Source organism: Apiospora hydei (assembly GCF_038363865.1).
Source record: "Apiospora hydei strain CBS 114990 chromosome Unknown utg000010l_segment0_segment0, whole genome shotgun sequence".
NCBI lineage: Eukaryota > Fungi > Ascomycota > Sordariomycetes > Amphisphaeriales > Apiosporaceae > Apiospora > Apiospora hydei.
Genome location: NW_027117369.1, coordinates 1,454,172 through 1,477,734, shown reverse-complemented (window position 1 = coordinate 1,477,734; position 23,563 = coordinate 1,454,172). Strand labels below are relative to the sequence as shown.

The 23,563-nt window shown below is 55.8% G+C and overlaps 11 protein-coding genes across 11 annotated transcripts; 5 read left to right on the top strand and 6 right to left on the bottom strand.

Annotated features, from left to right (window-relative positions):
• Nucleotides 1–326: 326 nt before the first annotated feature.
• PG997_014657 (uncharacterized protein) lies at nucleotides 327–1,388 on the top strand (the record flags this gene model as incomplete). Its single annotated transcript, XM_066818971.1, has 1 exon — nucleotides 327–1,388. One exon carries the CDS (start codon nucleotides 327–329, stop codon nucleotides 1,386–1,388), a length of 1,062 nt encoding a protein of 353 aa, XP_066661159.1.
• A 491-nt stretch (nucleotides 1,389–1,879) lies between these two features.
• Nucleotides 1,880–2,543, bottom strand: PG997_014656 (uncharacterized protein; the record flags this gene model as incomplete). Its single annotated transcript, XM_066818970.1, has 2 exons — nucleotides 1,880–2,168; nucleotides 2,524–2,543. The coding sequence occupies 2 exons, from the start codon at nucleotides 2,541–2,543 to the stop codon at nucleotides 1,880–1,882; spliced, it is 309 nt and encodes a 102-aa protein (XP_066661158.1).
• Nucleotides 2,544–3,936: 1,393 nt separating this feature from the next.
• Nucleotides 3,937–5,023, top strand: PG997_014655 (uncharacterized protein; the record flags this gene model as incomplete). Its single annotated transcript, XM_066818969.1, has 2 exons — nucleotides 3,937–4,494; nucleotides 4,562–5,023. The coding sequence occupies 2 exons, from the start codon at nucleotides 3,937–3,939 to the stop codon at nucleotides 5,021–5,023; spliced, it is 1,020 nt and encodes a 339-aa protein (XP_066661157.1).
• Nucleotides 5,024–5,575: 552 nt separating this feature from the next.
• PG997_014654 (Fructosamine kinase-domain-containing protein) lies at nucleotides 5,576–6,488 on the bottom strand (the record flags this gene model as incomplete). The annotated part of the gene is made up of 2 exons (XM_066818968.1): nucleotides 5,576–5,739; nucleotides 5,786–6,488. Coding segments are annotated over 2 exons (867 nt in total), but the record flags the coding sequence as incomplete, so codon positions are not given.
• Nucleotides 6,489–7,026: 538 nt separating this feature from the next.
• On the bottom strand, nucleotides 7,027–8,817 carry PG997_014653 (X-Pro dipeptidyl-peptidase C-terminal non-catalytic domain-containing protein; the record flags this gene model as incomplete). The annotated part of the gene is made up of 1 exon (XM_066818967.1): nucleotides 7,027–8,817. One exon carries the CDS (start codon nucleotides 8,815–8,817, stop codon nucleotides 7,027–7,029), a length of 1,791 nt encoding a protein of 596 aa, XP_066661155.1.
• Nucleotides 8,818–9,515: 698 nt separating this feature from the next.
• On the top strand, nucleotides 9,516–10,780 carry PG997_014652 (uncharacterized protein; the record flags this gene model as incomplete). The annotated part of the gene is given in 4 exon segments (XM_066818966.1): nucleotides 9,516–10,021; nucleotides 10,098–10,332; nucleotides 10,350–10,576; nucleotides 10,651–10,780. The coding sequence occupies 4 exon segments, from the start codon at nucleotides 9,516–9,518 to the stop codon at nucleotides 10,778–10,780; spliced, it is 1,098 nt and encodes a 365-aa protein (XP_066661154.1).
• Nucleotides 10,781–12,063: 1,283 nt separating this feature from the next.
• On the top strand, nucleotides 12,064–14,106 carry PG997_014651 (major facilitator superfamily domain-containing protein; the record flags this gene model as incomplete). Its single annotated transcript, XM_066818965.1, has 6 exons — nucleotides 12,064–12,223; nucleotides 12,287–12,343; nucleotides 12,422–12,551; nucleotides 12,624–12,822; nucleotides 12,921–13,448; nucleotides 13,543–14,106. 6 exons carry the CDS (start codon nucleotides 12,064–12,066, stop codon nucleotides 14,104–14,106), a joined length of 1,638 nt encoding a protein of 545 aa, XP_066661153.1.
• Nucleotides 14,107–14,565: 459 nt separating this feature from the next.
• Nucleotides 14,566–15,246, bottom strand: PG997_014650 (uncharacterized protein; the record flags this gene model as incomplete). Its single annotated transcript, XM_066818964.1, has 1 exon — nucleotides 14,566–15,246. One exon carries the CDS (start codon nucleotides 15,244–15,246, stop codon nucleotides 14,566–14,568), a length of 681 nt encoding a protein of 226 aa, XP_066661152.1.
• Nucleotides 15,247–16,176: 930 nt separating this feature from the next.
• Nucleotides 16,177–17,999, top strand: PG997_014649 (carboxypeptidase S; the record flags this gene model as incomplete). The annotated part of the gene is made up of 3 exons (XM_066818963.1): nucleotides 16,177–16,535; nucleotides 16,610–17,781; nucleotides 17,845–17,999. 3 exons carry the CDS (start codon nucleotides 16,177–16,179, stop codon nucleotides 17,997–17,999), a joined length of 1,686 nt encoding a protein of 561 aa, XP_066661151.1.
• A 368-nt stretch (nucleotides 18,000–18,367) lies between these two features.
• PG997_014648 (uncharacterized protein) lies at nucleotides 18,368–19,919 on the bottom strand (the record flags this gene model as incomplete). The annotated part of the gene is made up of 3 exons (XM_066818962.1): nucleotides 18,368–18,869; nucleotides 18,931–19,508; nucleotides 19,569–19,919. The coding sequence occupies 3 exons, from the start codon at nucleotides 19,917–19,919 to the stop codon at nucleotides 18,368–18,370; spliced, it is 1,431 nt and encodes a 476-aa protein (XP_066661150.1).
• A 937-nt stretch (nucleotides 19,920–20,856) lies between these two features.
• On the bottom strand, nucleotides 20,857–22,634 carry PG997_014647 (uncharacterized protein; the record flags this gene model as incomplete). The annotated part of the gene is made up of 3 exons (XM_066818961.1): nucleotides 20,857–21,198; nucleotides 21,245–21,745; nucleotides 21,816–22,634. The coding sequence occupies 3 exons, from the start codon at nucleotides 22,632–22,634 to the stop codon at nucleotides 20,857–20,859; spliced, it is 1,662 nt and encodes a 553-aa protein (XP_066661149.1).
• Between the last annotated feature and the right edge of the window lie 929 nt (nucleotides 22,635–23,563).

The following is a 23,563-nucleotide window of genomic DNA, read 5'->3' as shown; positions in this document are numbered from 1 at the left end:
TCGGTTCGGGGTTTACAGGTTGCTGCATGACCACTCGGATCGAGCTGATTGGGCCGGGGGCATTATTGTGTCTCACATTCTCGGTTCGGGTTTTGCAGTCCCCAGCGCCCACATTCCGAACCGAAGGATCGACCAAGGATCCTGGGGTATGGGGAAAAGGTGGAGTCTTGCTGCAAGACAACGCCCATTAGGATAAGAGGCTCGGGACTCAAAGCTGATATTGAAGCAAGTGGTCAAAAGGTGACTTGAATCAGACATCATCGGTTTAGCGATCGAGAGCACCAACAATTATTCATTGTGTTCAACCAGCAATCATCACATCCAACATGTCCTCCACAACAACAACCACCGCCCCGGCCCCGGCCTCGACGCTGAACCTCCAAACCTCGACGGGCCGGAAAATGACCTTCGACGGCACCGACCCCGTCTACGGCGACTGGCGCGACGACCTGCTCCGCGACGGCTACGCCGTCATCAAGGGCGCCGTCCCGCGGGACCGCGCCGAGGGGTACGCCGATAAGATGTTCGCCCTGCTCGAGTCGTTCGGCCTCGGCTACGACCGCCACGACCCCTCCACCGTCCACCCGGACAAGCTGCCCGTCGTCAACGAGAAGGGCATGCTGCTCAACTACGCGGCGGCGCACGAGGACTTCGTCTGGGGCGTGCGCGGCGAGCCGGGCGTCTACGAGGCGTTTGAGAAGGTCTACGACACCAAGGACCTGCTGGTCTCGTTCGATGCGATCAACTACGGGTTCGCGAACCGCGAGCACCTGCCCGAGAACAAGCCGTGGCCTCACCAGGACCAGGACCCGGAGAAGCCGGGGTTCCGGTGCCTGCAGGGGCTGGTCAACTTGCAGCCCAGCGGCCCCGACGACGGCGGCTTGATCGTCTGCAAGGGCGGACACCAGCTCAGCGAGCAGTTCCACCGCGACATGGCCGACGAGGAGCGCATCCCGGCCTGGACGCCGGAGTGGTACGGCTTCACCGAGCGGGGGATGAAGTACCTGGCCGACGCCGGTTTGGAATGGATCAAGCCGACCGCGGACCCGGGCGACCTGATCGTGTGGGACAGCCGGACGCCGCACTACAACGTGCCGACCCGGACGAAGCAGGACCGGCTCGCCATCTACACGTGCTACATGCCGGTCGCGTGCGCGACCCAGGAGGACCTGCTCCGCAAGAAGGACGCGTACGAGCGCCGCGTCGGCACGACGCACTGGCCCAACGCGCGCCACACGGGCTGGAACGAGGCCAAGCGCGACGGGAAGCCGGACTATGTGGTCCGGACCAGGCCGCTCAACGACGCGGTGCTGAGTGAGCGCGTGTTCAAGTTGACGGGGATCCCGTACATTCGGGAGGATGTGCAGATTCCCATCGCGGGGATGTAGAAGCAAGGTGCTTGTATTGGGTAGGGTAGCTGGGTTGGTTTGGACTATATAGCTTTGTATGTCTTTATGTTATTAGTGTATTTGATGTTCCCGGCCGTTGATCTCAAACCCCCCCTTTCCATGCGTGTATGCTTAGACCGAGCTCGTGATACAAAACAAACACAATGAATATCTCCCATAGCTTCCTGTCCCTATCAGGAGCAATGCCATCTAGTATCAATGGACCTACGCCGCCTTTCCGCAGTTTACATCCCGGGCTCCGCGCAGAACCCCGAGACCAGCTCCGCCGCGGGCGGGCCGCAGGGCACCCGGTCCCACCCCACGTTCGTGTAGTCGCCAATGGCCACGACGCCCTCGTCGGCGTAGAGGTCGAAGTGGCTTTCGGTGATGGCGAAGTTGCGGCCGCGGCCGGGCAGGCACCACGGCTGGGCCTTAGGGTCCATGTTGATGCCCTTCTTGGCCTCAAGCACGCCCGCGCCGTCGCACCGGCCCTACACCACGGCTACGAGGGACTTCTCGCGCAGCCAGGGCAGGCTGTGGATGACGTCGAACGAGGGCCCGAAGGGCGACATGCCCGCCGACGTTACGCGGAAGCAGCCGGCCGCCGCGGTGGCAATTCTGTTGCTGTTGCTGTCGTCGTTGTCGTCAATGGCAGCGGTGTCGACGATGGCTGGCGAGGCGGACACGAGGAAGTATTGGGTGCCGTCGCTGATGGCCACGCTGCGCCACTGTCGATGTCTCGATTGGTTCGGAGAGGTGGTGTTGTTATGGCAGCCGCAGCTGGCTGTCAACAAGAGAAGTCATTGCCAATGAGTACCGGGGACCGATGTTACTGGCCGAGGTAGTTGCCACAATTTTATTGAAAGCGCCAGCGGCGGCGAATGTTCAGAATAGCGAAAACGCGATGACGAGCTTCATCCGTCTGGTGTTACCTGACCGGAACCGGCTTGGATTTAGAAGTGGTTGGGAGCACACAAGCAGGATGGGAGACAAAGAATCAGATTAGGTGTAGAAGCAGCATAGGTAAGGAAGGGGAGGGAGCGAAACGAGAGGACTGGTACCCATCGGATCTGGTAGAAGTCATGGCATCCGAACTCCATTCCTTTTTATCGAGGTTGTATATCTTACCACAAACCGCGGCGGGATTATCCACATGATTAAGATGCAGGGGCTTAGACGATTTCCATTAGCTGAGAAGTCCTATTAGGTTCGGATCAGCTTGTAGTAGTTAACAATGCATAAGACGAAACAACCGGTTAGAGATACGACAACCGCTCTGGTGGTAACCTAGAAGGAGATGAGATGGCATCAGCTTGGGTTCTGTCGAGCAGGTGAAGATACCTGCGGGGTTCGACGTCAACTTTCCGCGTGGGCCGCTATCCGTCGACGCCAAGGTTCAAGGAGGAGCTAAGAGTATGATGGACGAAGTGACGGGCTGGTCGTCCTGGCCAGGTCAATGCCTGCATGGCGTGCTTGGAAATCACCCGGCAGCTCTTCTCGGAACACGCCGACATCTGCACTCGCCCCAGGGGTTAAAATGACAGGGACCGTTGTCATCACCATCAAACTCCGCTCCTTGGTTTGATAGGGTTGCGGTTAGTAGCCAAGCCCAACAACACTTTCCTCTCGGAATTCGGCCGGAGAATTTTCTTTCATCAAATTCCTTGTAGTGATGTATGCAACTATGTTAAACTCGCCAGCGGGTGATCACACCAGATCTGTAGTAAAATAGCCGGAAACCCAGTTCCTGCCGAGTCTTCTGTGGAGGGCTGAAGAATTTGTGGTGATTGGGGTGACGACGATGTATCGAAAGCCGAGCGATACTGTTTGGTCAGCCTTGGAATGGAGATATGGAAAAATCGATATGGGCTGGGGAAGAGTCCCTTTTGAGGCGGCTGAAACCATTGATGTGTCAGGGATACATGTGTCATATGCATAAGCTGCATGTCCATTCTTCTACCAATCTGGATATCTACTCGTTCTCCAGGTCAATGCACTCAATGCACCAAGGCATCGTGGATTCTAAGCCCCAAAAAGAATCTCGCAAAAGCTTGGAAACCGGAGTGCACCGAGCAGCCGAGTGCGCCGAGCCAATGGCCAGCGACACGAGACGGAGAAGTTGGCAGTTAGGGTTCGAGTATGGAGCCTCCAGCAATCAAGATATGGCCGATAGACTAGATGAACCGGTCCAGATCACTGTCGGCATGAAACTCCCGAGACGTTGACGTGGATCCAAACACGGCTATATGGCGCCTCTAATATAGCCGTTTCCGGCCGTGCGTCTCCAGCCATGGTGGGGGGATCCCAAACCCCTGGCTTGGAGACCTCGTCTACCGATCTCGCATACGATTTTAACGTTGTCGATGATCGGGGGGCCGTGCTATTGTGTCAGGGACCCCTGGGCCCGGATGAGGGCCGACATGACACACGCACGCCACGGCGGGAACAGACATATTAGACAGCGGCCTGGCCCAGGTGCGAGATGTTCAGCTGGCTCTGCCGGAGTAGCAGGTCGAAAGCACGGATGCCGGTTCATTCTGCCTTAAAAATGCGGCCTACTGGAATCCTCTTCATTCTCAACCTCGCCGTCGCCATGGCGGCCGGCGGCGGTGCCCAACAAAACGACGCGTGCGTCAACGGCACGACCATAGGCATCATCCAGAAGTTCCAGGTCCACTGCAGCAGCACGGCGCGAGGGCGGCGGACGACGAGCGTCAACGCGCCCACGCTGGCCGACTGCGCCGACGCCTGCGCGCGCGCCAACCCGCGCTGCACGGCCGCCACCTTCGACGGCAAGTCGTGCGCCTTCCACAACGAGACCGACTCGGCCCCCTCGAAGCTGGTGGCGACCGACCCGAACCCCAAGTTCACCGCCGTCGTGGGCCTGCCGACGAGCTCGTCGTCCAACTGCCGCGCCGTCACGCAGGCGACCACCATGCAGACTATCAACGAGGTCCAGTTCGCCCTCTCGTGCGGCACCAATATGGGCAGCGATAGCCTCTCGAACCATTTTGCGTCGTCGCTGCAGGATTGCATGGAGCAGTGTGCTCAGACGTCCATGTGTAAAGCGGTGAGCTTCAATGCGGACCAGACGCTCGGGTTTCAGGTATGTGACCACCTGGACCTCTCGGAACTAACCACATGTCTACGTCTTACTAATATATATGCTACAGAACTGCTTCCTGAAATCTGCAGCAAAATCCGAGCTGTTGGTGGCCCCCATGCTCGACACCGCCATGGTCGTGCGCCCCCCGGACGAGGACGAAGACGGCCTGGTGGAGAATGACAACAACAGCAACGCCCAGACCAACACCATGATCATCATCGCCGTGTCGGTGAGCGGCTTCGCCTTCCTATTTTCTCTGGGCTTGCTGTGCTGGTGGGTGCACCGGCGGCGGACGAAGCAGAAGCGGTTCCGTTCGCTGCCGGACGGCGTCGTGCCCGTCTCGTACCTGGACAAGATGGAACGGGAACGGATGGAGAGGGACCGGATGGACGAGAAGTACGGGGTCCGCACCAGCGTCGTTTGGAGCGAGATGTCCCGCAACAGCCTGCTCAGCGGCAAGACCGAGGTGCCCACCGTCGGCAAGCCGACGCCGGTTTATGAGATACGGAAGAAGGGGGAATACTATTAATCACGCGGAGGAAAGGAAGTTTAAAGATACCGGGGGCATGCCAGACGTGGACGTTGAGATATTATACAAATGCTAGCATTGGGACTCCATAATGAGTGCACTTGTTGAGTGCATGTTAGTACTGCACAAAGGAACCTCTAAGCCTATTAATCGAGAAGCTACGACAACTCCGCGAGTTGAGGAAATGCTTGTAATACTGAAAATGCCGGTCCACAATGACAGAGTTTCTAAAATCCGTGAACGTCGTAAGATAGACTGAACCCGTCGATTATTACATGTTTGATATAGGCTGGTCCCCTCTTGCCACCCCTCCATTGAAACCAGCAAAACCATCAGGATGCTTCTCTAGCAAACGGCGCATCTCGTCTTTGACACTAAGGCTATTCAGAACCACTGGGTATTTCTTGAGGAAGCTTCCCGATTCAACTTACTGTTGCAAGAGCGGATGCCATTGTGGCCACATCCCAACTGTTTCCAAGTCACTGCGCCTGTGGACGGTCAGCTCCATAGCATCAACGTAGCGCCGGCCCTGTCTGGGGTCACTTGTGTTGCTCACATAGAATACAAAGCGTTCCTGTCGTCAAAGTCTTCCTGGGGCTCAGATGCGCCAACCTCGTTCTTGTAAGTGTTCATAAACTCTTGCCCCAGTGTGTTTCGAGCAGATCTCATGCTTTGGAAATCCACTTGCAGTCGGTGGATCTTAGCATTAGCCTCGACTAGCTAATCACAGCACGCAATCATCTGTAGTAGGGCAAAACTCACTTTCGTTGTGGCCGTAGAAGCAGCAGGGGTCGAAGATGATGGGCACTCTGATGCTGGCGTCAATTTGTACGTTCGCGTCCCAGAGGTCGCCATGACACAGCGTTGGCTTGATACTTCTCCCGTCGGTCTGTAAGGGTCTTAGTAGCCTTGGGATGACCTTTTGGATAAACTGTTCGCCAAGCTCGCTGAGCTCGTCGTCTCTACCATGTCGCTGTTGGCCGTATTCCAGGGCAGCGCGGAATTTCCTCGTAAAGTATTCCTCCCAGCTATCCGTCCAGCTGTTGTCCATCGGTGGAGGGCCCCAAAAGGTCGTGACAGGAAACCCGAACTTGCCTGTAGGCGAGGTCGAGGACAGGTGCAGCTTTTTGGCGATAGGTAGGAGTTGCTGTACGGTAGGCAGCTTCTCATGTAGGTATTGAAAGTGCGTGAGATAAAAGGCTTTGGTTGGGTCTTCTTGAAATCTTCCCCAAGCAATCGGGGAACTACATGTTCTGGAATGTATTGCATCAGTGTTTTCTGGCACTCGAACTCCGCCATAGCCATCTCGTCCGCTCGTTCGCAATCGAGAATCTGTTGCAACAAAAAGGGTTGGTAAATACGTCTCTCCGCTCCTGCCGCATAGCGACCAAGTGGAACGCACCTTAACGAAGAACTCCTCATTCTCGCTCTCTCCTTCAAGCTCGAATTTGTAGCCTGTGGACCACTGGCATCAGGAATCAGCATATGAAGTCATGCAGTGGTATCGCACAATCATGTGAACCTGCGCCTGTTTTGCAAGGGGCACATCGTCATGAAGAGTTGAGAGGGAAGCTGAATATTCGATACGCACGTTTGTTCTTCCATGTCGTGTGACAAATATGACTTTGCCTTGTGGAAGGGCTGAAATGACACAGGTCAGCGTATTAACGCTATACAAAATCTGTTCAATATGAAAACGTTCATACCTGCCGTAATAGCGGGATCCAAACTCATTCTCGTCGATCATGGGCGGTGGTAAACGTAGATGCGATCCTTGAATAACAGGCGGTCTGGATGAAAGTTGGGAGGGGATTGAGGAGACAACCGTCACAAATGGAGGGGTGGAAGCCGGCAGTTCACCACATGACTGATTCTGACTGGTAGCATTATTTGCAACATCTTTAACACCCAGCACGGTAGAGAGCTACGCTTTAGTCAGGTTTCAAACCCTACGATTAGTATTTCATACTACATAAAATGGATGCATGATTATGATGCGCCGACTATTTCTTCAGAGGAGTGAAAGGTAATATGACCGAGCTCGGGTACTCGCCACCAAAGTGCACCTTATGCTCGCCCCGGTTCTGTTCGTGCTCTGGCCGCGGCCCGGAGAAACTGGTGTACTCGGCGATGCTGGGGAACTGCCCGCCGACCCTGAGGCTGATGCTCTCACCCGCGTCGAAGTCCACACCCATGGCCCAGATGCCGATCTCCAACTTCACAATGGTTCCCGGTGGGATCTTCTCCTGCTTCTCGTGGGGGTGGAAGGGGAACTGTGGGTGGATGCTCTTCGACTCGTCGATGGCTCGTTGCGAGGCCCTCAGAATACCCATGGAACCCAGGTGCAGGTTCAGACTGGCCTGGTCCTTCTCGGGGATCTCCTCGATGGCCTTTACAGGCGTCGCGTGCATGGGGAAGTTGAGGTGCATCAGGTCTTTGCCATCCTTGTCCTTCTTCCGCAGGATTGTGAAGGCAGTGAAGTCATCGCGGCTGTCGCAGGACATATACACGATAGCCTTGGGTAGACCGATCAGCCTGGCGGGTTCCGTAAACGTGTAGGTGAACTCGGCAAAGCTCGCCCGGTCTTCGGAGTTATACGAGATGGAGGTGGCGGATGCAGCCTTTTCCGGGGCGAGCCGACCATCGGGTTGGCAAAACAGTTCACGATAGTCCGTCCCCTTGACTGGGAAACCATCTATCACGATGTTGTCTATGGGCTCCCGGTTACCAAACTGCAGCGCGGACCACCGCACTTTCGGCGTTTTGGTCTCCCACCTGTTCTCGATACCCCGGAGGTACCTGTCAAAGAAGACGGAGAGCTCGTCCATTGACTCCGGCTCGCTGTAAAGCTCGTACCACTCCTGTTTGCTGCTCCAGTGAATCCACTTGTCATCGTGCGGGATCTCGAGCCAGCCGCGGATACAGCCCATGGTATGGATACTGCTGACGTCGGAGCCGCGGATGTAGGCGGGGCATTTTATCTTGGTCATGTCGACGCGCTTCTGCTTCCAGTACGCGTTCTGCGTCGGCGAGCGGCGGTACATCTCGGCGAAGTGCTCGAGCCCGGAGTCCGGCTGCCCGCGCACGATGGCCTTCGCGATGAGGTCGAAGTTGCTCATGGAGAACCAGCCGCCGCGGCAGAACTGCTCGCGGTACATATCGCCCATCCCCTCCCAGGGCGCAATGGCCGCGAGCGACGGCGGCTGTTGCGCCGCGATGAACCACTGCGCGATAGCGAGGGCCGAGTTGCCCGCCATGCCGACGCGGCCGTTGCACCAGTCCATTCGCGCGACGGCCTCGACGACGTCGTACCCGTCCTCGGCGTCCTGCGTGCCCATGACGCAGATCTGCCCGTCGCTGTGCCCCGCGCCGCGCGTGTCGACGCTGACGATGGCGTAGCCGCGGGGGCACCAGTACGCCGGGTCCAGGCCCTCGAACTTCTCGAGCCCGCTCAGGTCCGAGCGCGGCACGCAGCAGTGCCACGTGCAGATGGGCAGCATGTCGAGCGCGCTGTACTTTTTCCCGTAGAAGGACCAGCTCAGGACCGCGGGCACCGGCTCCGTCTTGCTGCTGCCCGCGGGCCGGTACACGTCCATGTAGAGGCGCGCGCCGTCGCGGACGACCACCTCGACGTCGTGGTCTATCCGGATGTCGCTCGTGATGGGCTTCGCGTCGAAGGGGATCGCGCCGGCTTTCAGGACCTCGGTCTTGCCGGGGGTGAAGCCGACGTAGCCATTCTCGCCGACCTTGGGGGTCTCGATGCGCCTGGTGGCGACTTGAACTGGGTCGGGCATGATGGGATAGGAAGAATCTAGCTGTGGGATATTGATTGGAAGTTGGAAGGAGGTGGTCCGAGTTCCATACCATAAACTGTTACGCGTGTCTATCACTTTAAATGGGCATATCGTCGGCCTCACGCACGACTACATGTTGAACCCCTAACGAGGGTCACTGGGCGGGGTAGCACCCGTGAGCCGAGACGGGGATTAGAAACGGTAGTCCAATGAGGGGGACGCTAGTGTTGCGATCCGGATATGTTCTGGTCCCTCAACCGAACCGAACCGAACTGCTCCGGATCGGGTATGTTGATGTGGGTGGATACGTGGATACTCGAGGTGCATGGCGCCAAGACTGCCGCTCCAACGATAGCGCCTTTTCCCCCACGGGGTCATGATCAGCAGACCGATCTATGTGTATGCAGCACCTCGTCCACTTTCCCGTCCTTGGTTCCACCCACCTTTAACCAGGCAACCCCCGTGCTCTGGGGTGAAACAGATAACACCGGCACGGTTTCCAGTGACCGAGACTTACCGTCGGAAACCAACTTGGATTCCGAGGAGTACGCCGAGTATACTCTACTTGAAAAGGAGGCCGTCTTGAGCAGTCAATCATCATTCAGAAGAGTGCCACTATATCACCAGAGAGGTTGACTATCATTCTCTCATCCAACCAGCACAATTATCATAGTTGAAGCCCATTACACTCCTTCAAGATGTCTACCACAGCCACCACCACCAAGGCAAAGACCTTCGAAGAAGGCAAGTCCCAGACCTTCGGCGAGAGGTACGAGACCAAGGACCTCATCACCTTTGACGAGAACGCCGTCTACGGCGACTGGCGGGACGAGTTCCACAAGAACGGCTGCGTCGTCATCAAGAACGTCATCACGCCCGAGAAGGCCCAGTACTACGCCGACAAGCAGATCCAGTGGCTCAAGAACTTCGACCTCGGCTTCGACGAGAAGGACCCCAGCACCTGGACCGCCGACCACCTGCCCGTCAGCTTCAAGGGCGGCATGTACTTCCTCTACGGCTCCGCCCACGAGAAGATGTCCTGGGAGGCCCGCATGGAGCCCGCCGTCCGCGACATCTTCGCCAAGCTCTGGGGCACCAACGAGCTCATCTGCTCCTTTGACGGCATGAACATCTCCATGCCCAAGCGCACCGACGTCCAGTGGAGCCCCTGGCCTCACTGCGACCAGAACCCTCGCCGAAAGGGGTAAGTACCTACCAACCACACTTTAATCCCGCCGGCATAACGCAGAGGAGCCCAAGAAGCTGACTCGTCATTGTAGCATGCAAGCCGTCCAGGGTCTTCTGAACTACTCGCCCAACGGCGAGAACGACGGTGGTCTCATACTGATGAAGGGCTCCGCGAAGCTCTTCAACGAGTTCTTTGCCGAGAAGCGCGATTCCGCCGACCACGAGGACGCCCCCCGCCGGAGCTGGAGTTCATGGACCTGTTCCTCTTCAGCAAGAAGGACGTCAAGTGGTTCGAAGACCGCGGCTGCGAGCTCGTCAAGATCAACAGTAAGTTTACCCAACAGACCCGTACTAGAACCCGAGCTGACTGGAGTCTTTTCGCAGTGGAACCTGGCGACTTTGTTCTTTGGGACTCGCGCACGATGCACTACGCCAAGTTCCCCGAAGGCGACCAGATCAGGAACGTGCAGTACATCTGCATGACGCCTCGCCAGTTCGCCGACGAGGAAGCCCTCAAGGCCAAGAAGTGGTGCTTTGAGAACTACGTCGGCACAACGCATTGGCCTCATTGGTAAGTGTCTCGATGTTGCACATCCCCGCCTGAGAATGACTATCAAGATATGCATGCTGACATGGTATCACTAGCAACGTCCGGTCTGCGGCGGAGAAGCCGATGCGTAATGGCGAGCTGTGCCCTAAGTACAGGACAGAGCCGTTTGAGAAGCCCGAGGTCACGGACGACATGCTGCGACTTGCTGGTATCAAGCCGTACTAGAGAGGGAGAAGGAGGATGGAGGCTGTCACGATCATGAAATAAGAAGACTATGTACATATATATGACGACCAATAACAATATGGAATTATCTCAGACGATTCTTTTTGTTACCAACGCCTCTCATGGAAACTCGTGATATTTCACGCTGCAACCACCACCTGTTTTTTTTCCGGTCCGGATCGGAGTTACTTAACTTGGACTCTCACCCGATGTTAAGTACCAACAGAATCCAAACACCCAGGAATAGTAGGATGATAAATATAATGGTAGGGGTGAGATGACACGAAGCAGGTACGGTTTTGACTGATGGAACTTGGTAGTTTCGACGAGAGCAATTGGATATCGCCAGTCATTCATTATCTTGTCCATGCAAGAGAACTTGTGACGGCTCCATTTGCACTCTTCGCAATATACAGGTTTACTTGGCTTTCTGATTCCGAGGGACAACTTACCCATGGTCGCGCCGAGTAGGTGATCGCGACACTGTCCGCGCGCTTTAGCGGCCTCAGCTCGCCCAGGATAGCCTAGGTCTGTCCCCAGTAACTGCCGAGTGACGAAGCATGCACGTTGGCCAGGTTTGGTAAGTAGCTCTTGGTTGCATCCGGATCCGGGAAGCATGCCCCTACTTGCTAAAATCGAAACCGAAGATCCTTCGGCCCCTCCCCCGCATTCCCCAAAGCGTGCCCGTGCCGGCCGGAAACTGGGGTAGCATTGCTGCGTCACGCATTGGCGCTCTCCTTGGCATCAGCAGAGATATCGGTATGGGGGGTTGGAAAAGCACGGGGAACCCTGTCCAGGGTCCGAACGGTACTGGGGGTTGGGGTGTGTGACCAGGTGTTAGGGGTCTGTGACAAGGGGCGCTGGTTGTTGCTTACTTAGTACAATACTGTACAATAACAGTGGACTAGCGCCATTTCCTGGGGCTGATCAAATTGCCAGCGCGGCCGTTTCTTGATTCGTGTCTTATATTGTCTGGCCCAGGTTCTTGGGGGAAATAGTGTCAAATCTTGGTCCGGCCCAGGGGGTCGCCTCCTCAGTTCGGGTCGGGTAACACACCCAGAATGTGATGGTCGGCGGAGCTTTTTTATATATGATGTGCGTTACATCCTGCAACCATATGATATAACAAACGGGTGAGTGCATATGGTTATGGTTGCAGTAGACGAGCTGTAGCCAGATCATAACCTCATCTGCTCATATTAATTGCGTTTTCGATCCGTCCCGTAGTACCCCCTTGCAGTTCCTGCAACCTTTCATTCTTCATCGCAAGCAAACACATAATCATGGACGACACCAAGCTGAAGCCATCCGCTGACCATGTCGAGGAGTTCGATGCGGTCAAGGACAGTGATGTCCTCCGGGGCGAGGTGGAAGTCATGGGCACTGTCAAGCTCACTCACGGAAAGACCATCTATATCCCGACCCCAACTGCAGACCCGCAAGGTAAGAAGACCCTTCAACTTTTGGTGATAGTGGTATTCGCCACAAGAACTGACTGGCATTCAGATCCTCTGAACATGAGCCTATGGCAGAAATATGTGGTTCTCATCGTGATATCCATCTGTAAGTAGAATCAACATTGTCCAAACGTTTGATCTTGTGCCCAAGCACGCTATGACTTACACGCCCTTCAACGTACAGTCTCCTGTCTGGGCTTGTCCTTGATCAGCGGTTTTGGTGGTCTGCTTGGATTCTACATCCCAGACTACTCGGCCGCAGGTAAAGGCTATGCCGACATCACCCATCTGATGACCTATCCGACCCTTTTCATGTAAGACATCGCCTTGCCCAATGCCAGTACCATGCATAGTGAGACGCCGATTGACTCGGCATCTTTGAACAGGGGCATTGGAAATCTCTTCGGCATGCCGCTCGCATACGCGGTCGGCCGCCGGTCCGTTCTCCTCGTCTCCACCGTCATCATGATCTTGGCCGCCGGGGTCGCCGCCGGCGCGAAGAACTTCGAATGGCATCTCGCAGCCCGCATGGTTCTCGGACTCGCCGCGGGGCAGAGCGAGGCACTTGTACCCATGATCACCCAGGTTTGTCGCACAGACATCTCAGTGATCCCACTTCCTCATCCAGCCCTTCATATGATGATAGCAGGCGACTGACACTGTGGCCTTGATGAAACATACAGGAAGTCTTCTTCCTGCACGAACGAAGCCGAGGCCTCATGATCCAACAAACCATCCAAGTCATCCTGACCGCCATCTGGACCGTCTTCGCCGGCCCCATCGCGGGCGCCATCACGCCGCAGTGGTGGTACGGCCTCGGCGCCATCCTCGCGGGCGTGCAGTTCCTCCTCGCCGTCTTCTTCGTGCCCGAGACCAAGTACTACCGGCCCATGAGCTCGTTTCAAGAGTCGACCTCCACGGACAACAACAACAAGGATAATGCCGCCGCGACACCGTCGTCGGATGACCATGGTAGCAGTGTCATGGGGGCGGCGAACACGATGTGCACCGAGCGGCCGCCGCTCGACTACGTCAACTTCGCGCCGCGGACCTGGCGCTCCGACATGCGCCTCTGGGTCGGCGACATCGAGTGGCGAAAGGGCTGGGAGGCCTTCTACCAGACGTTCGAGCTGGTCCTCTATCCCAACGTCTTCTGGGCGTTGTGCATCAACGGCCTCACCCTGGGTGTCAACGTCGCCATCGGCACTACCGTAAGTGGCTTTCACCCCGAGAAGAAGGATACGCGATAACATGATACTGACACGATCTCCCACCACCCCCACAGTACGGCAATATCGTCACCAGCCCCCCTACAACTTCCCCCAAACCTCCGCGAGCTACGTCAACACCGGCCAAATCGCCACCGCCCTGCTGGCCCTGCCCCTCTTCGGCCACGGCTCCGACGGCCTGATCCGGTGGTTCTCGCGGCGCCGCGGCGGCATGCACGAGCCCGAGACGCGGCTCGTCCCGCTCATCTTCCCCATGATCGTCGGCGTGTTTACCGCGGTCCTGTACGGCCAGGGCGCCGCGCACCCGGAGCGGTACCACTGGTTCGTGTACGTCTGGGGCGTGGCCGCGTACTACTTCTGCTTCGTCGGCGCCAACATCGTCGCCATCACGTACCTGCTCGACAGCTACCCGACGCGCGCGGGGCCGCTGCTGATCATCATCTGCGCGTTCCGCGGCATCATCTCGTTCGGGGTCAGCTATGGCATCACGCCCTTCATCGAGACGGCGGGTTGGGACGGCGCGTTTGGGGCGTTTGGGGCCATGACGGCCTTCTTTGGGCTTTTGGGCATTCCCATCTACGTCTGGGGCAAGCAGATCCGACAGTTCACCGGGAGGTTCGCAAAGGACAAGTCGGACTGATTGGGTGTATTGCTCATGTATGCACCTTGACACACTGCTTGAAATATTTGATGGAATGATGCGTTTGGGGTCTGAAATTGTATTACTGTATATAGTAGCAATAACCAGACAAGGTATATCCGAGTTCGATTCACCAGTTCTATCTCCGTATGCGTCCAATTCGTTCCATAGCTTCGTAGTCTTTATCATGAATCATGCTGATAATGATTGAACATAGCGGGCGACAGGATGCCCGGCCTGTTGGTTCGGTAGAACTGCAGTGTCGTGTCTGAAAACTGATAGCCAATCGTAGCTCCAATGAATCGCCAGATCCGGTCCTTGCGGATCATTGGTAAAAGAATGGCCATTTTCCCTTCCGTCCCAAAACGCCGTATTCTATGCTCTTGCTTCCTCATAAAACATGAAAATGTACTGCGGTCCCCCTTTTGCTGTTGATAGGCCCTTCACGGTGTATGTCTACTAGAGATGCATTCCACCATCGTCCTCCGTATCGCCATTGGGGTTGTTCTCGTGTGACGCCATGACCGACTCCACGAACTCTTGCGCCGACATGCGTTGTATGATACCAGCATCCATAGCTTCCTGCAGCAGCGCCCGATCCGCGCCAGCGTTCTGTGAACTGTGTCCATTCGTGCCGTTCGTAGCCGCTGTTGCGCCGTTCGTATCCGTCGTCGTCGTCGTCACCCTGATCGCCGCGGGGTCGTCGGTCGTAGATGAAGAGGCGCCGGCCGCCGGTATTGGACCCGCCACCAGCGACGACAAGAGCGACGCATTCGCGCGGTCGTCGTCGTGCTGGCCCTCCAGACTGGGCGCCACCGCCACCGCCCCCGTCGCGACGTCCTTGCCGTCGAACTCGGGCCAGCTCAGGCCGCGGCGCTCGACCTCATGCCGGACCAGCTCGATGCGCTGCTGGACCTTGACGATGATCTCCTCGTTCTCGCGGATCCCGTCGATGCATATTTGGTCGGGTTCGGCCCCGTCGGCGCCCTCGGCGAACGGCTTCATCTCCGAGTTGGAGTAGTCGAGGTGGGCGATCTGGTTGCGCATCTCAAGGACTTTGAGCGCTAAGCTAGAGGCGGGGAGTTCCGTGAGGGCGCTGGCGAACTCGGCCGCTGTGGGAGGCCTGGCTTGGGCGGACATTTTGTGGTGTGGTGTGCGACGTGCGATGGAAGAGATGGACTGAATGTACGTGGGGTACCAGTCGTTGCTTGGTCGCGACGAAGAAGGAGGTATGTAGTCGCGCGTGTAGAGGAGCTGGTCGAATTATCGAGAAACAAAGGATGATCCAATTTGTGTTGGGCTATTGGGTGCAGGAAGTAATGCGTGGTCGATCTGGAGATGATGCTGTATTGGGCTTGGGTTGTTGCAAACCGATGTGACCTGCAGCTCTGTTCGTCATGCAAAAGCTGGCTGCAGAAGTGCCTGGAAGCTGCTTGGGGACATTTCGTAGCGGGGCATTGGATTTGGCCGGGGTAGCTCGTTGATTGCGATGCGCCATCGCGTCTTCTAGCAACGCACTAAAAATCGGCAGCTTCCAGCTTGCCAGCCCCTAACAGCTTGACGTCCCCTACCCACTGTTTGGCGGGGTGCCTGCCGATACTCGGACCCGTAACGGACGTGGACGGTAACACCAAACACGGAGAACAGCGAGGTGGATTGGCCGCCAGTGACTTACACAGACTGCGAGTCCTCAGATACGATTGGCAGTCTACCAATGGTGTGATAAGCCCCCTGTCATTCGCACTATCGGCGAAGGTCCGATGATAGCCAGCGACGACACGAGGGCGTCGTGTATCACCCCAAATGCAGCACCGTTTGCCTTTTGGGCTTTCCTATCTTGGATAGGCCCCAAACCAGAAGAAGCTCCAGACGGTTGGGGTAGGGTGAGCTTGAGGGCGCCATGATCTCATTCAAAAGCCGAGCTGTGCAGGTGAACTCTACTCTTAAAGGGACAAAACACCCCGCATCGCTCGACTCCTCGAAGGACGGTGTGGTTTGGAAGGTAGTCCATTTATGAATCCTCCATTTGAAAACAGATCATACCAAATCTCCAGCTATCTGTGAAGCGAAATGCGTTGGTCAAACTTGATCTGCCTGACGACCGGCGTGCCGATTGCCCAATCGGCAGTTGCCGGCCGGTATTCGTTCGGTGGTGGTCAGCAGATACTGGGAGGAGGTGGTGATGCCGCCACGTCCTCCAAGTTCACCTGCGACTTGCCGCCCGTCTTGGATCCATCCGCCGATGGATTGCCGGCAGCACGAGATCTGTTTGGCGACGGTGAAGCCTTGTTGAAACAGGTCGAGAGACACAGCCAGCTGGTCAAGATCCCATCGATCTCCTACGACGATAACGGCGAGCCGGGCAAGGACCCGCGATGGAACGTCTTCTACGAGCTCCACGCCGCTCTGGCCTACTTGTATCCCAATGTGTAAGTTCCAAATAACCTCAGTATGCTAATACTGTTGGAATTTCAGTAGTAATATCTGACATTTACGTATACAGTCACCTCCGCATGGGTCGTGCCACAGTTAACACGTTTGGGTTGGTCTTCAGCCTCAAGGGGACCAATCCTGCACTGAAGCCACTCATGCTCACAGCCCATCAAGACGTGGTGCCCGTGGCCGATGAGTCGACATGGAAGTACCCACCCTTCTCCGCCCACTTCGATGGCAGGTGGCTTTGGGGCCGCGGTGCTTCTGATGATAAGAATAGCTTGACGGCACTGATGTCAGCGCTGGACACGCTTCTGTCAAACCCAGCCTGGGTCCCCAAGAGAAGCATCGTCGTCGCTCTTGGCTTCGACGAGGAATGCTCCGGTCGGCGTGGCGCCGGCGAGATCGGCAAATACCTGGAGGAGCAGTACGGCAAGCACTCCATGGCCATCGTCCTAGACGAAGGCGGAATGGGACTCGACCTGCTGGAAGGCAAGACGCTGTATGCCCTACCGGCCGTGATGGAGAAGGGCCACGTCGACATCTGGCTCGATCTCAGCATCAACGGCGGCCACTCCTCGACTCCTTTCCCCCACACCGGCATCGGCATCATGTCCGAGATCGTGGTGAAGCTTGAGAAGCACCCCTACGACCCTAAACTGATCAAGGGATCGCCCATCCACAACCACCTTGTCTGCCAGGCGCGGTACTCGCCCAAGGCCGCGCCCAACGTGACCAAGCTGATCGAGAAGGGCGACCTCGAGACCCTGGCCGAGGAGCTCGTCACCGTCGACCGCAAGACGCAGTACCGCCTGCAGACGTCGCAGTCGGTCGACTACTTCAACGGCGGCGTCAAGATCAACGCCATGCCCGAGAAGATCCGCATCGGCGTCAACCACCGCGTCGCGCCCCAAAACTCCATCCCCGAGGTCAAGGGGCGCATCCTCGACCTCATCAAGCCCATCGTCAAGCACTACGGCCTCGGCGTCAGCGCCTTCAAGGGCGAGGACAATAACCCCGACGACTTGGGCGAGTTCGAGCCTGCGTACGACGTTGATTACAACGGCACCCTGACGCTTAGCTCGAGCCAGTCGAGCAAGGTCGCGCCCATCTCGCCGTCGTCGGGCGATATCTGGGATGTGCTCTCGGGCACCATCCAGCACAGCTTCGCGTTCGAGGATGGCAAGGTCGTCCCCGTGGGTGAGCTGATGACAGGAAACACTGACACCAGGCACTATCTGCGTAAGTCCCCTCATCGCTGCAGACCAACCAACCGTGACGATAGTTAACCATGTGACGTTGCAGACCTGTCGAAGCACGTTTATCGCTGGACCCCGACGCGCAAGGGCGGTACGCAGAACGCGCACACGGTGGACGAGGCTATCGACATGCAAGCCCACATGGAGGCGTTGAGATTCTACTATGACTTGGTTAGGAACTTTGACGCTGCTGAGGTCTGATCATTTGGCATTGTGGTTGAGAATAGGTAGGACTTTGAGTTGGGTATATGGCACATGAAAGTCGTTAAGTCGGCAGGAACTAATGGTCTTGGAACGTGGATGGATTAGGGAGCAAATTGCAGCATATCAAGGACTTACAGAATGAGATTCAATCCAAGACCATCATACTGTCATCATCAGAGGTTTTAGTCTGAATAAGCAAGTAACACCTAATACTGCGACTAGATATCATCCGCGCAAGTCAACTCCCGCTCAAATGTTCGCCTTCGCGCCAGGTGATTGACATCATGCCCGCTCCGCATGGTTCAACGTGCGTACATCTCCTTGCATAGAGTAGAGGAGGCTTTGGAGATGGGAATCTGATAAATCTAATCTTTGACAGCTGAGATCTTGAAACCGCCTGGGCACAAGTACTGAAACACGCCGTTAGGATCGTACTTCTTTGCCACATCTTTCATTTTCTTGACGTTGGCCTCGCCATAGCTCTGGAACACCTCCTGTATTGGGTGCGCATAGTTGGCGGTAGTCCAGTTCAGGAGGCCATCGACCGAGATGGCATACTCCCGCAGAGCTTCGTAGACTCTCCGCAATCGAGGCAAGGCCCAAGCCTCCAACTGCGTCGTCTTAACCATGACATGGAATCCCCAAATGATGCCATCACTCTTGTGTTGTTCCATGCCCATGATGTTGCCGCCAGCATCAGCAGATCTCTGGATGAACGAGAGAGGTAGGGGCTGGAAGACGCATTGGGTCTTGAAGTCGCCATCTTCGATGTGGTCCTGTAAATCCAGTACGAGAGAATCATGAAGTTCAGCTGCTTTCATGATGATTGCAGCGTCATTCTTGAAGCACATGGTGAACCAGTTGCCACTGGAAATACCTGATTAGAAATCATTCGCGCCAAACTGACACTGGCAGGGGTGTTACTTACTAATACTGTTTGGCCTGTTCGGTGGTGTCCAAAAGTCCAAGGATGGTGTCCTCCTTGTGGGATTTCCAAATCTCCGGAAAGGCTAGCCATTTATCCAGAATGGGCGGCTCTACCACGCCAGCCATGTTGGCGTACAAGGCTGCCACTATGGTATTGGGCTTTGGTGTGAGCTTGCACAGCATGCACACCAGATTGGTATCCGGATCATCGGGAACCCGCTTGACAAAGTCGACGATGGCCTCAGCTGCTTTAGGCATGATAGCATGTGGCAGCATGGCTCCGCCGCCCCAGATTGTGCTGCAGGGAAAGGCACGCATGGTGAAGTGCGTGACAATGCCAAAGTTGTTGCCGCCTCCCTTGAGAGCGAGGAATAAATCCGCGTGCTCCCCAGCGGCGGCGGCCGTTACTACCTGACCGTTGGCTAGCACAACCTCATACGAGACGACCTGGTCGCATGCGAAGCCGTAGCGGGCCGTGAATAGTGTGATACCTCCGGTTAGAGCAAGACCTGCAATGCCAACACTGGCCTCCCTGGCAGCTCCAACGGCTCTCTCGTGCTTCAGAAGCTTCTCGTAAATCTGATACAGTAATTAGAATGCAAATCTTAGATCGGGATCTGTCTGATAGACCTACCTCACCAGCGACACCCCCGCACCGAGCTTGACTGTTTCGGTATTGGGGTCATACTCAACAGCATTCATGTTTCCGAGGTCAATAGTGAAGCCGCCTGCAATGTTGTTGCTCGGCCAGAAGTTGCTTCCTCCGGAGCGTACGTCAAATCTTTCGTTGGCATTCACAAGTGCTTTGATAGCGGTAGAAACCTCAGCGGCCGATTGTGGCATCAGGATTGCCGCAGGCTTTAACTTCGCACTGTTGTTGAAGTACGAGTCGATGCGAGCCATATATCCATCTGAAGCAGGGAGAAGGATTCGGCTTTGGAGCCCGGCTTGCACCAGGGGATCTACCTGATTGACAGAGATGGTGGCCATGTTTTCCATTGGAATTTGTTTGCAATGAGATATTGCCTTTGTATGATGAAAAAGAACGAGATGTAACAGCCTGATAAGAAATATGGAAAGTGGATAAGGGGTGGAGGGAAGAAGGGGCCGGGCAGAAGGAAAGGGACAGCATTTGTTATTTATAGCAGTAAATCATCAAAACGATGTATTCCTGAAAGCGATATGTCACTAAAGTGCATATTCCATTAGTTAGTAGTGTGTGAGATGCAAGTGGCATCACTTGGGGTCTGGGCAGCAATACAACTTCGCTTACCAGTCTCCCGTGTGACCTGATCATTCTCTTGTGAGGTACAATATACACCAGTGGATCCTCGAGTTGGGGTCTGAGACCGACGGAGGCACAGAAACCCCAGAAAACCCTCTAGCTGTTCCTCGGTTTGCGTGGATACGATGTTGTTGCCGACACACTCTATGGTTGTGACGAAACGCTGTCTAAGAGGTACTTTACATGCTCTCTAATCGAGGAGACCAGCCCAGCTTTTACCATGAAGACTGCATAGGAAACCTTGATTAACCAAGATTCCCGTCACCTGTCATGTATCCTGAACGCTGCTCATCGACTCTACCAAGACCCGCTTCCTAATAATCAGCTCAACAAGGCGTGCTTACACATCTACTTGAACTATCAAGCCTCTACGGGTGACGGCGATACGTTTTGATACAGAAAAGAGTGAACGCGGGTTTATTAAATGTCCGCTATGTAGAATTCTATCTGTGCTTGAGCTTCGTCTTCTTCCACATGTACCTGTCTTTCCCAGGCTCATTAACGATCTTGAATGAATGTGCGAGCAGTATGATTGGATAAAAAGCTGCAGTGTTCATGAGAAAGCCGCCATACTCATCGTACCTCCCAGTGGCTTGCGATGGGCTCCTAGACTCGAGATGATATCATGGGTGTCTTCCTAACTCATGAAAGATCCTCCTTGATGAAACCAGAAGCCAGCTCGGCCACACCATAGACGACGGCCTGGGGGTTTGCAGTGGGCTCCAAAGGAATGACACTGGCATCGCACACGCGAAGGTTCGAGACGCCATAGACGCGCAGCCGGTTGTCGACCACACCGCCCAGAGAACGCGACATCATAGCGCACGTCCCGGTGTAGTGGTAGGCGCCGTTGGCGGAGCGGCGCACGTAGTCCTTGGCGGCACCGAGATCGGTAAAGCGTTTGGTGAAGGGCTTGAGGTGGCGGTTGATGGGCTCGGCACGGCTGACAACGTCTTCGGTGAAGCGGACCTGGCGAGCCAGCACCTCGAGGTCGAGCGGGTGAGAAAAAGTAGCGGCACTCGACACGGACACCCTCGCTGGTGCCGACCTGACTGGGGTCCACGGTGACGATGTGAGACGAGCCCCGCGACAGCGGGTGCGACAGCTCGATAGCCACCGACACCCATTTGCCCGGCGCCCGGTATGCTGGGTTCTCGGGTACGTCAAATGGTGCGTACGCCGGCCCGAGTACGTAATTGCCCAACGCCGACGACGGGTTCGTTAGGACGGATCGCACGAACATCTCGTGCGCTCTGGTGAATGCCGGCGTAGTTGACGCAGGGGCAGATGCGTGTGCGGCGCTCAGCAGCTGGTCAACCTCCTTGCGTCCATCTTCGCTGTGGAATTCAGGCAGGGGAAGCTGAGCCATGGTGATCATATTACTGGTGCTCATAGGGCCTGTACCCTTGGTGCCGTAGTCTTCCATGGCGGCGCCGACGGCCTTGGGATCCTGGCGGAAGAAGTCGTCGATCGTGTACACATCGTCGTTGGCCTCAAACACCAGGCCCGTGAAGATATGGTTTTGGAGGTTCTCACCGACGTGGGGGGTTGTCCACCACCACATCGATGCCCAATCCTTGGAGCAACTCACTCCCGCCCACGCCCGAAAGCTCGAGGAGACGGGGTGAGTTGATGGCCCCGGCAGTGATGATCACCTCCTTGCGAGCTTCCGCGGTTTGAGTGTCACCGCCCTTTGAGATGAATTGGACTCCTTTGGCGACAGCATCTCCGCCAGATGATGGCTTTTCAAGTAACACCTTGGTTACGGTCGTCTCAGTACGAACTGTCAGATTCGATCTGTTTCGAACGGGATCCAGATAGGCATTGGCAGCGTAGCTCCTCTGCTTAGTCTTGGGGTCGATACTTTCGGCGGCGATATTTACTCCGCCGACGTGGCCGGAGATGGGATTGGTCTCTGGGAATCCCACCGACACCAGGCCCTGGATCCAGGCTTTCTCCCAAAACCCCTCGGACGTACCCAGGGTAAGCTGAAGCGGTCCGTCGCCTTCAGTTCCACCAGATGACTTGTGAAGAGTGAAGGACTTCCTGAGGGCCTTTTCGTACGAAGGATAGTCCCAACCCTCGTTGCCAAGATCCTTCCACCCGTCCACAGTCTCCTTGGACGTATTGGTGAAGAGGAAGCTGTTGACTGCGCTAGAGCCCCCAAGGGCCTTTCCCTGTGGGATGGTGATCTGCCTTTCCAGGTCACTTTGCGGGATCGTCTGGAATGTCCAGTCATTGGGAGAGTTGGTCAACAAGGGCCAAGCGCCCGGAGTCAGGGTATTCTGGTCTCCAGTACGGTCATTACCGCTCTCGAGAACCAGAACCTGAAGGTTCGGATTCTCAGTGAGACGGTTTGCCAGTACGAGGCCGGAGGTGCCGCCGCCCACAATGATGACATCGTAGGTTTTGGACGACATATTGGAGCTTTTTTGTCAAGGGAGAAGGTAAAATGGGAGCTAAGGTGTTCGTGGGCCGATGGCAAGACTTGAAAGTGTGAGAACCTGGGTTTGTTTTGCAGGGCAGGCAAGTTCAAAGAAGTTCAATTTTCACTGGGTGGTCAGGTGTATCAAACATGAACCCCAACCAGGGGTACTGCGTCACCGTTTTAAGTCTCTAGATAATACCTCTTAGATGCATAACCATGTTTAGTCGTGGTGGCTGTTGGTTTGCACGTTGTACCACCCAGAGCCTTGGAACGCGCAACCTGGATGTACCAATCGCGGGGTACGAACCTGAAATGCGACATGGAGTGACGACCGCGAGCCGATGAATTTTCTATGGGCCAAGATGCATATATTGATTGCTCACCGCGCAATGCTTGCATATTCATCACTGATCACTGTGTAGGTTGATACAGCTGTTGGTGCCACCACGCAAAGGCGAGAGGGCTGTTGTGCGGTCGGCGGTCCACGCGGGGAACGAAATGGACGCCTTGGAGATAGACGCTGCACGTATAACTGCAGGCTGCCATTAGTTGTTCTCAATCAAGAGATATCATCACGTAATTTATTAATAGAACGCTGTTGTGTGACGTTGTGTAGCATTTGGCGACTAACAACCATATTCAAAATTTGGGGGCGGTGCAGTGAAAAGTGGATGTCACCAACTGCCAGACTTCACATCCGATCCAATGTTGGTGTTGGCTTTGATGGGCAGGGGTGTTCGGAAGTAAGGGTGATCACATTTGGGACCCAGCCTGACTTGTAGGCCAAGCCAGCCTACCCGGCAAATGCAGGACGTCGTTTTCTGATCACCAGTTTTGTCGCAATCGGACAGAAGTAGCGCCGATTCTGCATTGTTAGGTGTTATCTGCATGGATGGGAGGTGGCCAGCTGCGACGGACCTG